At 37.3% G+C, this 17,442-nt stretch overlaps 1 protein-coding gene across 1 annotated transcript in view; it reads right to left on the bottom strand.

Annotated features, from left to right (window-relative positions):
* Nucleotides 1-17,442, bottom strand: part of LOC145670651 (dynein axonemal heavy chain 1-like) — a gene marked incomplete at its 3' end in the record, with an annotated part of 1,762,390 nt that overhangs the window by 333,239 nt on the left and 1,411,709 nt on the right. The window contains 1 exon segment of the mRNA XM_081739441.1: nucleotides 14,620-14,774. Within this exon segment, the coding sequence (XP_081595567.1) occupies nucleotides 14,620-14,774 (155 nt within the window).

Raw genomic sequence — 17,442 nt, 5'->3', positions numbered from 1 at the left:
CATGGGCATAGATGCCGAAATCCCAGAAATGTAATTTCTAATGCTAATCCTTCTAAAAAAAAGTGTAAATCAAATCCAAGATCTACAAATTATAAGAACAAACTAAAATAATAAAAATTCAAACAGAGGCCAATGAAAGAGTAAATGATTAAAAAATATAAAATGTATAACAAGGAAATAATTTGAAACATAGCAATAAGAGAAACATGTAATATGTAAAATCTAAATGAAATGTATTTCGGAGTAATCACAAGAATAAATCTGAGAATATGATCACTAAACGCCTTGTAGAGGATTGCCGATTGGCCAAAATAGGCTTCACAGAATTTAACTCCGATGAAAGGACATCCGTTGGACGAAATAGCTAAGGAAGTGCTCCAGAACTACACCTGCCAATGTAGCTTCTTTGATCTTATGTCGATACGCTCGTTTGCCCCAATTCCGATAACCCATAACCATGGGCGCCCGAAGAAAATTTTCTAGGGGAGGCTCAAATTCCTGGTTGCTATATTACATTTGGTATTTTTTTTATTTGTATAAGAAAATCTTCAGAAATTTAATATATTTTTGTGAGCCAGGGGAGCCTCCCCTCCGGGCGCCCATCCCTATAACAATCAGAAAACAATGACAACACCATTTTGTGATTGTAGCTAATGGCATCTCTCAAGAACTCCTGCATTAGGGACTGTTTAGTAAAGACAATTTGCATGAATAATAATGAGTCACTGCAGATAAACACAATGTAGCGAAAACTGAAACACGTAATAGAGAGAAATGTTCCTGCTGTTAGTTCAGCGCATGATATTGAGCTGCACAGGTCATGTAGGCTAAGCTCCGAACTGTCGTACTCGGTGACAGAACTATTGCAAACAGAATTTTCACTTTTTGAACAGTTCGTACAAAATACATTGAAATAGGGGTGCTGCTCTATCAATGCTAGAAACCGTTCTTGATTACTTATGGAGCTTATTATCAAAACGTCTCTTGTCCATTTTTTCTGGGGGGGGGGGGGGAATCGAGATATCAATATACACGGAATCATCGAATAATTATTTACATCTTTGCACTTTTATTTCTGGTCAAAATTTTCCAGAACGCAGAGAAAAATGCATTTGAAATATGCACTTTTATTCAAACTGTCTCTTGTCCATGGACTTTCCTCAGCAATTATTTGACAAAAGTGTATTAATTATTATCCATTTAATGGATATTTAAGTCTACAAACTAGTTGGTTGGTACCTTTGGCTCAACCGAGATAATAGACAAAAGATTTGTGGGATAATTTTATATTTTATTGTGATTACATTGTTGAGGTCACATCAGCCATATTGTTCGATTTCGTTCTTAATAAAATAGATGCTTGAAGTTTGAAGGCACTTCGCAGTTCATTTTCATAGATATCAGTGGTAATCAAGAAGAAGAAAATAATTCCAGATTTTCATTATTTTGTATCAAATTGTCTCTTGTCCAATAGATTTGCTTTCGAAACGACCCTTGTCCATTTTTTAGTTTCAAAATGTCTCTTGTCCAAATTAAATACCTTTATTATTCATTATTTGTGTCTTGAACAATGGAATTTGTTTATAAAATAAGGCAATAATGGTTTAAAGAATTTCTACACCAAATCTTACAATATTTAATAACATTTTAAAATAATTATGTTTTTAATGAGAAAGATTTTATTTTTTTTATTTAACATTTTTTTTTATTATTTTACATGTTTCCTTCTATTCACTTATGTTTATATGAAATACAGTGTAATAATCAGTAAAATGTAAGTACAGAATTTTTATGCACAGAAGTTCAAAATAATTAACGAAGAAAACATAACAATATATTAATTTATCATATTTATATATGCCTTATAAAAAGATTCATTTCACATGTTTTTTTTTTTCGATTTGCCAAAATTTTTGTTGGATGGACAAAGGACGTTTTGATAATAAGCTCCACACTTGTGTGTGTTTGGGGTCTGATGACAATTGAGGGTGCAATTTTATAATAATAAAGGTGGCGCTAGTGCAGTTGGTTGTGCTTCAAGGATTGGTTGGTTGACGCGAATATTTATTTTTATAACTTTTTGTTTTCGCTTGTATTGTCTAAATCTGTTCCTATACTTTTTCATTAACAATATGTAACGAAAGACTTACCACCGCTAGATTGTCATTTGTTTAATAGGGACGACAGTTTCTAGTCAGTAATTGATACAAAATAATGCTAATAACACTCTTCTATTGCTTGTAGCTGATTCGCTTTACGTTTAGCTCTCTGAATTAGGTCTAACTGACCAGACTTCAAGGATCTGAAACATTGACGTTTCCCTTTCGTTATTCCTATCTTTATTTTTGGTATCCGTTCACAATTCAGATCTTCACTAATAATATTTTTGTTCTTCGTAAAGGCTCGATTTATTATTCTTATCACTTCATCTATTATGCGTTCTCATTTCAGATTGTCACTAATAATACGAGGAGGAGTCTTAAAATAAGTTTCCCCTCTCGTTTTCCTCACGAAAGCGAACAGCAATGGAGAAAACAGGACAGCGGTTGCACGTGCAGCACACCCAGACACAATTGGGTATGATACGACAGCGATCCTGCAGATGGCGCTGTCGCAGAGCCTGCACAAAGTGGAGACGAGTCTCTCAGTCTGAGTCTAGTAGCTATGGAGAGAAGGCGCGTTTTTTGACGTCGTGGTCAAAGGAGGAAGTGCAAGCGGTTGTCCAGGCGATTCCGAGCAAGCGGCCGGACCTTCTTAAATCTGGTGTTCTGTTGTTAAATGACAACGCGAGACCTCACTCAGCGACAGCAAAGCAAAACCATATTTCGTCTCTTGGATAGGAGCGCCTTGCCCATTCACCATACAGTCCTGATCTCGCACCCAGTGATTTCCATCTGTTTCCAGCTTTCAAAGAAGACTCTCGGTGGCAGACGCTTTGGAAGCAATGCTGAAGTCACAGAAGCTGTTTGACGCTTCTTCCGTATGCAGAGCCTTCAATTTCTCCTGCAAGGGTTTTTGAAGCTTATGGACCGGTATGACAAATGTCTCAATGTAAGTAGTACTTACGTCGAAAACTAAAGGTACATTTAATCTTTAATGTCACATGCTAATTTTTGGTCTTGCGTCTCCACCTCTGTCCATAGTCCCCTGGGGAAACTTATTTTCGGATTCTCCCTCGCACGTTTCCCTTAACCATCTTTCCTAACATTCAAAGTTCTCGATATGATTCATATAATCTAAAAGGAGAATAAACTTAATTCTCCTACCTCATACTTAAATATTGTCCTATCTACGTGAACATTACATAACTACAGATAAAAGGGCCAAGAGAGCTTCCAGTTTAGGGCAGGACATAGGAGGCCAACGGGAGGTGTGGGGTTTATCGTTATATTTTATAGTATTTGTTCTATGGAAGTCAATATTGAATCAGGAAATTCTAAGAATTTCTACCACTTCTTGTTTTAATATAATAATGAGAGATGAAATGAAATCTATTCCTTGAATACATTATCTATACGGATGCGCACGAGATGAGATTTGTGGCTGTCTCGTCTCGAAAATGTGCTGTAAAAGTGATGTCTCGACTCGAAAAATGTATATATTTCTATTGGAAGAGCCGTGTCTCGACTTGAATTTTGTCAGGAAAATCTTGTCTCGACTCGTCTCGTGTGCATCCCTAATTATCTATATTAAAAAGACTGTTTCTCATTAGGTATTGCCGTTTTTGTTCTAGATGATCAATGTTGAATAGAGGATTATGAGAGGAGATATAATGTTTCTGCAACACAAAATGTAAAATTAACAGAATCGTTTCTCTGTATGGTTTAACGTGTTTTAATCCGATATCTTTCAACAGACGTACATAGCCGTTTTATGAGTCTTTCCAATTTACACATACCACAATTTAGAAGTCTAAACAGGCAACTCTCATTTGGAGTCTAAAATATATACAATTTGAAAGATTTGAATAACCAAGTTGAAAGAACATTAATTGTTAGATGGTTGCAATGATACATCTGATTCGTATCGTGAAAGAAGTGTGCCTCATTTGCATTGTGCACCTTGTAAATGTGTACGCAGTGCTTCTGTGAAATGGACGGGTGAGGTTGGGGGTGAAATGAATCTAGCTGATGGGAAACCTCGTGTTACTGTAATTTAAACGAGACGTGAAATGAAACGTAAGCGATGTCCGACATTTTGAAGGACAGACATAGAAAGCCCGATATACTCTAATGATTTTCCCTATTCGCCCGTCCTCCCGTCCATCGATCCCATTTGATTCTGCGGTTTCATTTTTGTGTGTGTGTGTGGGGGGGGGGGGGAAGGCTCAACTATTCATGCAGTTCTGAGCATCGAACCATGGAGTGACTATAATAAGTATTCATCTCTCGCTGCAGAGTTAAAAAATAATAAAGCAAAACCGATGACCAGCTCATTTAAAAATGTTACCAACTCGTTCCTACTACTTTTACGTTAAATAAAGTGAAGCAGCGACATGATTTCAAGCTAGATGATGGCGTGTCCCTCGTGTTTTACATACGTGCCTCTCACGCAGAAGAGCTAGGTTCGACTCTTCGTGAGAGATCATGTGCTTCTGAATCTACATTAAACTGTAGGATAACGTCTCAGACAGCCAGGATCCTTAAAAAAGATATTCAACTGTTGTGGCTATGCTTATCTATTACTTATTGTCTAAAAGACGTACTATTTACCAAATAATATTACCAAAATATAGCTAACCCGAATCTATATACCCATGTATCTAAAAGGGGGGCGCGGTGGCTCTGTGGTAGAGCGTTCACCTCCGGTGCTTGGGGTCCCTGGTTCGATCACAGCTCGCGCCGTGTGGACTTTGTGGTGGACAAACACCGTGCTCGTGGGTTTTCTCGGGGTTCTCACGTTTCCTCCCATTTTCTTCATTCCACCATTTCACTCATCTCTCATCATCACCGTCTCCTTTAGCCAAACCGGCATAAACGTGGGACGTAAAACTTAAAGATTTCAATATTTCATTTCATTTCCATGTATCTAAAATATGAATCAATAGTTCATACCACATTAACATTATTATTTACCTATGTGAAATTAAAGTAACATATATCTTTATTGTAATTTCATGATATAGGGATGAAATACACCCTCTTTCCAGGGGCGTCATTTAGGGGGGCAGGGAGGGGCATTTGCCCTTACCCCTGAGTTTGAGATTTATCTAGATTTTATCAATAGAGTAGTAGTAAATGAGTGAAAAACACGAAATTTTACTTATATTGAGGGGTTTTGCCCCCCCCCCCCCCGAAGCAAAATCTGAAATGACGATCCTGCCTCTTTCTTTAAAAAAATGTTTTGACGCAGGATTATTATTATTAAGGCGTAAGCCTAACGCGTCTTCCGCTGCGTGGTTATGCTTTTTGTTTATCCGTGAAATTTTATTTGGAGTGCGTTGCAATATTTTTGTTAGCAGCCTAGAGATAATCAATCTTGATAGTAAAGTCTTATGATATGAATTAAAACACGATAATTTTAGGCGTGAATAAAAGATAAAAGCCTCTGTATGTAAATAATTTAATAATTTTGATTGTTTTGTTGTTAGAATGTGTCTGTGAACTGTTTATGTGAAGTGACATGTACGGCAGTTGACAGATCTCAATTAAACACATACTTGTTTGTTTTTAATTGAAGTTATTGTCTAATAACCTGGTGACGTAAAGCACAATCTCGGTAGAAGTACTTGATTTAGTAGAAGTTTACGGAGATGTCTGCTGTTTGATAGTAACTGTTACGTTTTTTTTAACTTTCACAGATATCGACAAAGAAGTTTGGAGTTTGGAGTCGAGATACAATTTTAGATCTAGAGCGACATAGAGACAATGTACGATGTAAGATCCGGCTACACACTATGCTTTCCCGGAAGTATACTATTACTTTTGCTGAGGTTATTACCGGAAGTACCGGTGGGACGATGACGAAGAGCTACACATAATCGAAAGATTGGTTCAGAAATCTGGATACATGTGCAAATTGAAATGTGGTTTAGACGATAAAATCTGTTACTGCAAGATTTACCTAACGGGGAAGTTTATTATGTAAGTTAAGTTTTGCACATAAAGCGAATTCACAGACGAGATTTATAATTGATTTTTTTTTTTTTTTTTTACCATTTTAGAATGGATTATCTAACATAAAGTACGTGTAGCAACCAGTGGCGTATTTAGGTGTCTATCGGGCTCAAGTCCCCTCAAATACATTTGTTTGGTTATTCGCATTGTACGTACAACAATAATCCTTCTTACCATTTCTAAGAATGTCATTGACTTTCCATTTTCTTATGCTCTTTGTTCAGAAAAAAATACTGTATTTGTCAAATTTTGTTCCATGAAAGAACTGCGTTTTTTTTTCTTTCATTCGTCCATCTTACTCTTCTGTTTCTTTTTCTTAGTTGTCACTTTGTTTCGTTTCTATCATACTTTCGACCTTTATTAGTTGTGACTCAAGTTAGACATCGTCAATAACACCAAAATTAAGCAGCTGATAAGCGAAACTAGTGTTCCACACCAACTTACACGGATATCAACATAACAGGACTTTATTTATTATAGCAAAGGAATATTTACATCATTTAGTTATAAAGAAAGGTAAATATTTGAATTAAAGAAAATCAAGAGGGGGGAATAAGTAGCCCGCGAAATTAGGTAGACCAAGAGGATGCTTCCTTCTTCTTCTATGAATAGAATAAAAGGTTAGATTCGCTGCTAAATTTTTGCGTGTATCATATCACATAAGATTCACCAGTCTACAATTTTTACCATTACAACTGCAATCAGTATATTTCAGCCTCAACTTGTTTCAACATTTTCGTTCAGTTAAAAACGTACACAGATAAAACTGAATATTTCCATTTTTATTTTCTAAAACGAAATCAGTTAAGTTGAAATGAGATTACAAATATTTAACGAGTGTTTGCAGGAGAGTCATTTCAAATTTGCCTGAGGGCGGAGTAAAGATCCTCCACCAACATACGAGTTTTACGTTTTTTCCTAGTATATTAGTATATAATCAATTAAAAAATATATACATATTTAATTCTGAAACTCAGGTGGGCAATTGCAGCCCCTTGCTTCCCCAATGACGCCTTTGTGTGTTTGGGTTTTTAAAGGGCGAAACGGATAAACATAAGTGTTTATTCACGTATTGTGCATAGCGCCCCCCCGAAACAAAATCCTAAATACACCATTGGCAGCAATCTTTTTCTTGTTTGTTCATTCTTTTCTTCAAAAGTGATATTAATCTAGAAGGTAACAACTGGGGGAGGGGGGGGGAAGCCAGAACTCATATTATGATAGACATATCATGAGTTTACTATAAACTTCCAAACATATATGAATAATAGCTTAAATTATTTTTGTCACTTAAAAAAACTGGGGGGATAGGCCCCTTGGCCTTGGCCTAGATGCACCACTGATTAATTTTAAAATCAAAGTACAATAAAAATAAAAGTTCGTGATTGGCCGGTTACTCTATAAAGCAATTAGGTAAAAGCATTTTACAGACAGAATAGAGTGAAATGGAGTTTTAACCATCTAGTGGCAATTTGTGGAAGTAATCTAACAACTGTGGACGTCTGTCTAAAAAAAAAAAGAAAAAAGAAAAAGAAAAAAAAACATTCGTTTGATGAGGAGAGATTTTTCTCACTGATGCTAAATGTGTTTTTATTATTTTTTTTTCAATCTGTTTTCTGAACAAATGTTTGAAAAATTGATTTTTGCTTCATGAAAGGTGGCTTCCCATTATCGCCTGCAGTTCATGTGTGTTTAGAAAGTTAAGGGAGAATGTACGAGGGAGGAACAATTTGTACTTGTTTTAGTTTATGCTAAACCGATTTTTAACAATGTATGGTTCTTAGAGAATATTTCCTGCAAGTATCATGTCTAAAGGTAACTTTGTATCAATACACGTGTTCATTTTTCTCGTTCACGTTGTTCGAACATAATTGCGTACATAAAGTTTAATTATATTAAAATTATTTACATGTCAATCTATTAAGGTTGACAACTTTTGAGAATGGAAATACCGGACACTCTCCTGGATTACGTATAGTCTTAAGAGTCTTCATCCCTACGAAATTAAAATACCGCTAATTTTACAGTAATTATGTGATTATCTTCAAATAGATAAAAGATAATTGAAATATGGAACAAGAGCGCCTTAGACAATATTATTTTGCGTGAGGTACCGTTATCACAAATCACCTAGTGGCTTTCCCTTTTCAGCTGTTTAGAAACGCGAAAATAAATGCCGATTTTCAAAATGGCTCGAAATCGAAAGCAGATAAGTGAGTCGTGATAACGGTACCTCATGTAAAATGATATTGTCTAGGGCGCTCTTGTTCCATATTTCAATTATCTTTTATCTATTTGAAGATATCACATAATTACTGTAAAATTAGCGGTATTTTAATTTCGCCGGGATGAAGACTCTTAAGATTGTGGCATCATCGCTTGTCAAAAACGTAAACTGCGAAAGGGGCTACTTCACTTAAAATTGAGCGATTTTGGAGTTGGAATTTAATAACTTTAGTTACTTTCTATGTCTACTATCTATAACTTTAGGTACTACTATTTATTAAACTTACTTATTCCAGCTTTGGTTGAGTTGCCACATGCAGGCTAATTTTTGTAGTCTACCATCAATAGTACGTCATATTGCAAACAGAAAAGCAAATATAATTTGCAATATAATTATGGTATTCACAAACATACTTGAAAAATAAGTCTTACTATTATAGGGAGCTAGCTTGTTTACCAGCGGGGGCTGAGATGAAGGGGGAAAATTTCAACAATTTTTCTGCCTGACTCTTGCAATACTCCCTTACCCTCCTTCTATATGTCAGCGTTGCCAGGGTTAAAAATTTGTCACATGAATGTCATTCTGAAGAGAGTGTAAGTTGGTTATTTGTTGTGTGCTGTTGTGGTTGCGGTTTTGTTGTTTATTATTCATTTGACAATGTCTTCACAGCGTAAGAGAGGGCAAACTATACACAGTGAAGCTAGAGAAGTAATAAGGAAGGCCATAGTGCAGTGCGACGAAGAAGCGAGGGAGAAAAAACTGAAGCATTTGTTATCACAGCCTAATTTGCGTGTGTCCACGTATACAGGGATCTTCGAAAGGGGATGCATACTTGCATAAACTCTTTGAATTAAGTGAGTATTAGCTGAATTTTTTGACAACGCACTGGCAACCTTGCCCAGGACTGTCGAGTGACTGTTTCTTGGTGACGGGGCGGGGAACCTGTCAATCAACTCTGAATTCCTCAGCCTCGCATTAAAGCTAGCTCCCTATAATAGCTTCGCTGCGGCCGCTAATGTCTCATAATGCCTACATATTTTTAACTGGATCTGGATGGATTATTTAATTGGAAGATGCAGCTGAGGATGAAGCAGTGCTAGTTGCGCTCTTGAAAATGTACCTTTCTTGACTTTTAGCAGTTTTGATAAGTTCAACAAATTTTCCTGCCTTCAACTCTTCAGCAAATTCCGTGCACGACAAGCCGGCCATCAAAGCATATTATAAGCTCTGCTTTTACCATGTTCATCGACAAACGATTCCTTTAGTCACTCCAAAATAATCGGAATAGAATAGAGAATAGGACCAGCACGAGGAATAATTACCTGACATTTAACGTCCGGTTTTGAGGTCGTAGAGGACACCGGACAAGAATATTAGCAACCGAAATGTCCGGTAAAATACTGGATGGTTGGATCTATAAAATTGGCAAAATAGGTAAATAGGAGCATAATGCTACTCTATTATTAGGGTTTAGCCAGTGCCGGATTTACGAATAAGCTAAACAAACTATAGCTTAGGACCCCACTTGCTTGCAGACCTAAAAATTTAAAGAAAAAACTTATTGTAATGTAATTTCCAAATAATAACAGAAAGCAAACGCATATACTACAATGGTGTTTTGTGTTGTTATGTACTAGGCTCTTGTGAACCAACCTTTATTTTTCACCCCCACTTGTGATAAGACCCCTGTTATCCAGCCCCGCTTATAATGGACCCCCGTTTCCATTTAGATAACCCCTAGGCCTATAAGTTACCATATAACATATACTCAAACCTAAAAAACTGCTACATTTTGTCGCTGAAAAAGAAAGTTTCACGTATAAAGGGTCCCTTTCAATAGCTTAGGACCCGATCAAACCTAAATTCGACACTGTAGGTAAATAGGAGCATAATGCTACTCTATTCTTAGGGTTTAACGGAAATAAATGTGCAAAGGTTAGACTTATACGTACAGAAGAGCTTTCCATGCATACTTTGCGATAAATTGGACAAATAACTTATTTGGTAACCTATACGTTAACATGTCACTTCTTGAGATGAAACAAACACCTTTAAAATCTCTTTATAATACCACTAACATGGCGACAATATATAGAACTATTAACCCCTTGCGTACCAGTGACATTCATGTGAATGTCATGAAAACGTATCCATTATTAAGGGTTGTATTAATCCTGGAGATAATGAAATTTGTTAGTGGATGAAAAGCAAGAGTTAGTTCTACTACTTCTCCTTAGATGACTAGCGTACCATTGATATCCATGTGTATGTAATGAAAACCTATCCTTTATTAAGGGTCGTATTAATCCTGGAGATGATGAAATTTGTTAGTGGATGCAAGGCAATACTTAGTTCTACTATTTCTCCTTAGATGACTAGCGTACCAGTGATATCCATGTGGATGTCATGAAAACGTATCCTTTATTAAGGGTCGTATTAATCCTGGAGATGATGAAATTTGTTAGTGAATGCAAGGCAAGACTTAGTTCTACTATTTCTCCTTAGATGACTAGCGTACCATTGATATCCATGCGGATGTCATGAAAACATATCTCTTATTAAGGGTCGTATTAATCCTGGAGATGATGAAATTTGTTAGTGGATGCAAGGCAATACTTAGTTCTACTATTTCTCCTTAGATGACTAGCGTACCAGTGATATCCATGTGGATGTCATGAAAACGTATCCTTTATTAAGGGTCGTATTAATCCTGGAGATGATGAAATTTGTTAGTGAATGCAAGGCAAGACTTAGTTCTACTATTTCTCCTTAGATGACTAGCGTACCATTGATATCCATGCGGATGTCATGAAAACATATCTCTTATTAAGGGTCGTATTAATCCTGGAGATGATGAAATTTCTTAGTGGATGAAAGGCAAGACTTAGTTCTACTATTTCTCCTTAGATGACTAGCGTACCATTGATATCCATGTGGATGTCATGAAAACGTATCCTTTATTAAGGGTCGTATTAATCCTGGAGATGATGAAATTTGTTAGTGGATGCAAGGCAAGACTTAGTTCTACTATTTCTTCTTAGATGACTAGCGTACCATTGATATCCATGTGGATGTCATGAAAACGTATCCTTTATTAAGGGTCGTATTAATCCTGGAGATGATGAAATTTGTTAGTGAATGCAAGGCAAGACTTAGTTCTACTATTTCTCCTTAGATGACTAGCGTACCATTGATATCCATGCGGATGTCATGAAAACATATCTCTTATTAAGGGTCGTATTAATCCTGGAGATGATGAAATTTGTTAGTGGATGCAAGGCAATACTTAGTTCTACTATTTCTCCTTAGATGACTAGCGTACCATTGATATCCATGTGGATGTCATGAAAACGTATCCTTTATTAAGGGTCGTATTAATCCTGGAGATGATGAAATTTGTTAGTGAATGCAAGGCAAGACTTAGTTCTACTATTTCTCCTTAGATGACTAGCGTACCATTGATATCCATGCGGATGTCATGAAAACATATCTCTTATTAAGGGTCGTATTAATCCTGGAGATGATGAAATTTCTTAGTGGATGAAAGGCAAGACTTAGTTCTACTATTTCTCCTTAGATGACTAGCGTACCATTGATATCCATGTGGATGTCATGAAAACGTATCCTTTATTAAGGGTCGTATTAATCCTGGAGATGATGAAATTTGTTAGTGGATGCAAGGCAAGACTTAGTTCTACTATTTCTCCTTAGATGACTAGCGTACCAGTGATATCCATGTGGATGTCATGAAAACGTATCCTTTATTAAGGGTCGTATTAATCCAGGAGATGATGAAATTTGTTAGTGGATGCAAGGCAAGAATTAGTTCTAATATTTCTCCTTAGATGACTAGCGTACCATTGATATCCATGTGGATGTAATGAAAACGTATCCTTTATTGAAGGTCGTATTAATCCTGGAGATGATGAAATTTGTTAGTGGATGCAAGGCAAGAGTTAGTTCTAATATTTTTCTGTAGATGACAGCACCTTACTGACACAAAATACAAAAAAAAAGTTTTGTCTCAGTAGATGGCAGACCTAAGGGAGCATTTAATTACAATTCACATGTGTTTCTTTTGACGATAAATAATTAGCAACTTCGAGGTCTATTTCGAGATCGAAAAAGGAAAACTTTATCTTTGATCTCCGGTCAGTGTTGCCAACCTGAAGAAGCATAAAATCGTCTCAGAACGTCAGAATTTTCCTTTTTCAGTCCAAATGTTTCACAATGTAAATATATATTTTTTTTAAAAAAAAATCAATAATGTGAATGCTCTCCTGACGTGCGCACAGTAACTATGTCCTATCTAATGGTCTAGAAAATCTTTTAACTGTAAATGAAACTGGTATTACAGCATGCACATAGGAAAATGACACATTGAACGTAAGGGCTTAATGAGATATATAGTCTCAAAGTATAATTAATCGCTCACTCCATGGCTTATGGAACCCGAAGATTCAATGCCGCATTGGCAAGATTTTTGTGAGACTTCTGTCTTTAGAAAGTTGAATCCAGTTCCTATTTTGTATTCTTATTTCTGCTAGATGCCTCTCAAAATTGTCATATTTTAATTTATATTTAACTGAAATACTATTTAAAGATAAGAATATACCAGTCAATAGGTGACACCCATCTGAACAAAATGAATGCTTGTGAGTCAATTCTCATGAGCAGGTTTTTGAGAAATTCAAAACAAACGACTTCTGTGGATTTGAGAAGTCTGTTTCGTTCATTGCTAGTAATAACAGATAGTTCCTATTTTGCTGGAAGGAATTGTAAAGTATTGGCAGTAAATCACAATTTCAACTAACAGATTGTCTACTGTTGTTTATCTCTTCCTGACAATGACATACTTTTTACGCGCATACTACTTGTAAATTAAAATTAGATATTCTTAGATATAGTTAAACATAAAGGTGGAATTATCCTAAATTTCCGCACTCCGTATTACATCAAAGTTAGTGTTTATATTGTAAGTTTCCATATCGTCAGGCACAGAAATCGCATGCTTTTACTACGAACACGTGATTTTACGTTCATACACAAACATTAGCAGACGGTGCAAAAAGACCACTGGGGAAGTAAGACATGAAGAAGATTTAAAAAAAAAACACGAAGGAAGCCGACTTCCCTCATGATTCCTCCCTCCAAGAAGACGTCTATAAAAGAAGACGACGAGACAAGGAAACTCTCAGTTCATCGCTGATCACTCACTTCTCAATACCTTCTCCTGAGGCTGCAATGAACTATGGGGATGTCCTTTGAAGCTATCTCCCGAGGCTGCTTTGAGCAAAGAAGATATCCTTTAATCACCTTCTCCTGGGGTCGCTACGAGGTACGGAGATTTCCTTTGAAGCTATCTCCCGAGGCTTCTCTGAGCAAAGGAGATATCCTTTAATCACCTTCTCCTGGGGTCGCTACGAGGTACGGAGATTTCCTTTGAAGCTATCTCCCGAGGCTTCTCTGAGCAAAGGAGATATCCTTTAATCACCTTCTCCTGGGGTCGCTATGAGGTACGGAGATTTCCTTCGAAGCTATATCCCGAGGCTGCTATGAGCAAAGGAGATATCCTTTAATCACCATCTCCTGGGGTCGCTATGAGGTACGGAAATTTCCTTTAAAGCTATCTCCCGAGGCTGCTATGAGCAAAGGAGATATCCTTTAATCACCTTTTCCTGGGGTCGCTATGAAGTACGGAGATTTCCTTTGAAGCTATCTCCCGAGGCTGCTATGAGCAAAGGATATATCCTTTAATCACCTTCTCCTGGGGTCGCTATGAGATACGGAGATTTCCTTTGAAGCTATCTCCCGAGGCTGCTATGAGCAAAGGATATATCCTTTAATCACCTTCTCCTGGGGTCGCTATGAGGTACGGAGATTTCCTTTGAAGCTATATCCCGAGGCTGCTATGAGCACAGGAGATATCCTTCAATCACCTACTCCCGGGGCTGGCATGAGCAATGGAGTATCCTTGATACTTGTCTAAGACCGCTGTTTATTTACCTGTATTCCGAGGCCACCTTCCATGCCGAGGAAATTTGTTATATAGACCCTACTGAAAACATTTAGAAATTTACAAGAACTTAGTAATAACTTTTACAAGAGTTTATTTTTATAATAAAAGTGATTTGTTTAATTGCCGAGTTCGTTATTTAAAGACTCTACCAAACAAAACATTGCATCCTCTGCCTAATAATTAACGAAAATTAAAACTTCGAGAAATTATTCATCAAGACGTCTTCGTAATTTTCGATCGAATTTAAAGTGACTTACCTTAGCACCCTGAACTCCTCTAACAATACAAATGGACTCCATTACCAACCTCACTCCTTCTGGAGGCTTAAGCAGGGCTCTGACTTCAGTAATATCTTTTTTGTCCAATTCCTGCAAGCTTTTTTCAGCTGCTTGGAGCGCTGGCATTGCCTCGTCTGAAAAAAGAAAAAAAAGGATTTTCATTGTACAAACTTGCTCTATATCTTCTACGTCAGTCATTTAGTCTCACATTAGAATGTTACCCCTTACTAATGGGAGTTAGCTTCCAACACTGATCATAATCTCAATAATAGCAGGGGCGGATCCAGGACCGACTTCTGGGGGGGGAGGTTGTCATACTGTTTATTTTAAGGGCTCCAAACTTTGGGATGGGTTTATTTATATATATAAAATAAGAAAGTTTCCTCTTCTGGGGGGGGGAAGCGATCACTCCGATCGCCCCCCCTGGATCCGCCCCTGTCATATAGCAGTTACGAGGAGTATTCAGAAAGTAGGGTTACAAGCCTACAGTGAAACGTTTATATACGTATTATTTCATACAAGCAATACAGCCAACAAATAGTACATACATTAATTTATTTTTCGACTTAATCTCCATATCGGTTGTGGCACTTGTCGCATCGTAGGATAAGTTCGAAGATTTCTTCTTGGTAAAAATCCTAATTTTTGTGTGTTCAGCCACGTTGTCACGAAATGTTTCACCTCCTCGTCTGAAGCGAAGCAACGTCATCCTAGGTGCTCCTTCAATTTGCGGGAACAAGTGAAAGTCTTTTGGAGGGAGGTCCGGGCTGTAGGGAGAATAGTCGATGATGTACCAGCAAAACTGCTTGAATAGCGTGGTGGTCTTCTGGGCTATATGCGGGCCTGCGTTGTCGTGTAGGAAGATTACGCCGTCGGTGAGAAATCCTGGCCGTAAACTTGTATCAGCTGCCGGTAAATTTCAGCAGCGGTTACATCTTTCGCCCGCAGAAATCGAATAACTGAGCAGACTTCATCTCAAGACTAGTTTTCCAAACAAGTTTCCATTTGTGTTTACTTACAACTAACGCCGTAGGTGCCGGGTGGTTGACCGTTGCCAATTCCATGTTGTAAAATTACCGCACACTCTTCATTTCTCTGTAACAGACGGAAGTCCAAAAATATCGCCCTTGTAATCTTAGTTTCTGACCCTCCCTCGAATAGAATATTGATTGATTATTGTTTCTTTTTATGGGAATGTCAGCAACGAGGCTATTTGACCCCATCACGGTAAGACAAATGGTCAACACATTCTATGCATTGAAAATTCAAAGTAAAACTTCTAAAAAATAAGAAATTAATGTTGAAAATAGACTTTCCTTGCTCCTTAATGTTTCTTTGCGTGTTACTTCCATATTTGAAACCGGCCACTTCGTTCCAATTACCAAAGCTGTTGTTTTCTAAGGTTTATTTTTTATCCTGTGTTCTTCACAACCCTTCCTCAAATTTTCTAACATCTTATTAATTTTCTTTTCAGTTCCACAAGCTCCGCATGGCCTTCCTAAACCGTATACACCTAGGAATTCTACATCTTGCCAAAATATCGTTTTCATCATGTTTATTTTTCTTCACTAGCTCTTCTAGATAGATACTAAATAACGTCGGCGAGAGACAGCCCCATCGAACTCACCTTTTAATTGCTCTATCTTCTGTCATCTTCTCTACTCTAACACCTACTTGTTCTTTCATATATTTTTTTTATTTCTTCTTCCATGCAACCTGTTCAGTATTTGAAATATATATATATATTTGCAGCATAAGATACGAAACTAATCGGTTCGCGTAGTCTTCACGTCTCTTTGAGTTCGATTTCTTAGCCAACGAAATGATATGACAGTCTTCAGGAAATCTTTTGGTCACCCTCGTGTTTCATATATATCATTACACAGTTGGAATAATTCTTTATTGCCCTTATCTCCCATATTATTAATGAATAGAAACATTAAAAAAAATCAAAGACAAAAGTTCAGTTAGATCATGAAAATGCTAAAATATGATTTTACTTTTGAACTCCTTCGTGGCTAAGCAGTTTGCGTACGCGCCTTTGGCGTGGGAGACCGAGGTTCGATTCCCGGTGGAAACTCATGTGGTTCGGATTCCACAATAATCGGTAGCTCCCGTCTCATATAGCCTCGATGCTGCAAGGGACGTTAAACTCAAAATCAACTTGCTTTTTCGCTTTCGAATTATGAAAAAGAGTCCAGCCAGGGGTAAAACTGAAGGGGAACGCGGGGGGGAACGGCCTCCCCTCCCCTCCAAAAAATTAGTACGGCGTCCTCCCAGTTCACAAAAAATACAATGGGTAAAGATAGGCAGGGGGACGGTGTGACATCAAGCTGTTATCTACCGTTCCCCTACTTTTTCCGATCCACTTTTACCCCTTAGTTCAGTTATTCAATGGCACGTTAATCCGTTGCTTCCAATACAATCTCCTTTTTGGTTTCGTTCAGGAGATCACAACAATTGAATGAATGAATGATTAGGTTTTAATAGTGATCAGCACCGAGGCTATTTGTCAAAATTATGTCTTTTTTTTTACTGTGATCAAAAGGTGATAAAAACAAAGTAAAATAACAACATAAATATTAAAAAGCTATCGAGAATTAGGGACGGGCACGAGTCGAGCTAAAACTCGACTCAACTCGAATTAGAGTCGAGCTTCAAGCCGAGTCAAAGGTAATTTTCTCGAGTTGAGTAACTGCTTTTGAGATCGAGTTTCGAGTCGGGTCGAGTTCCATAAATGGCTCGCTTGTTCTGTTCGTTTTAACTAGTTTTAAAATCATAGCCTGATAAGACTGGAAAACG

Source organism: Thermobia domestica, chromosome 14 (assembly GCF_964235325.1).
Source record: "Thermobia domestica chromosome 14, izTheDome1.hap1.1, whole genome shotgun sequence".
Classification (NCBI taxonomy): domain Eukaryota; kingdom Metazoa; phylum Arthropoda; class Insecta; order Zygentoma; family Lepismatidae; genus Thermobia; species Thermobia domestica.
The sequence above is the reverse complement of the archived record's forward strand: the minus strand, read 5'-3'. Positions and strand labels throughout refer to the sequence as shown.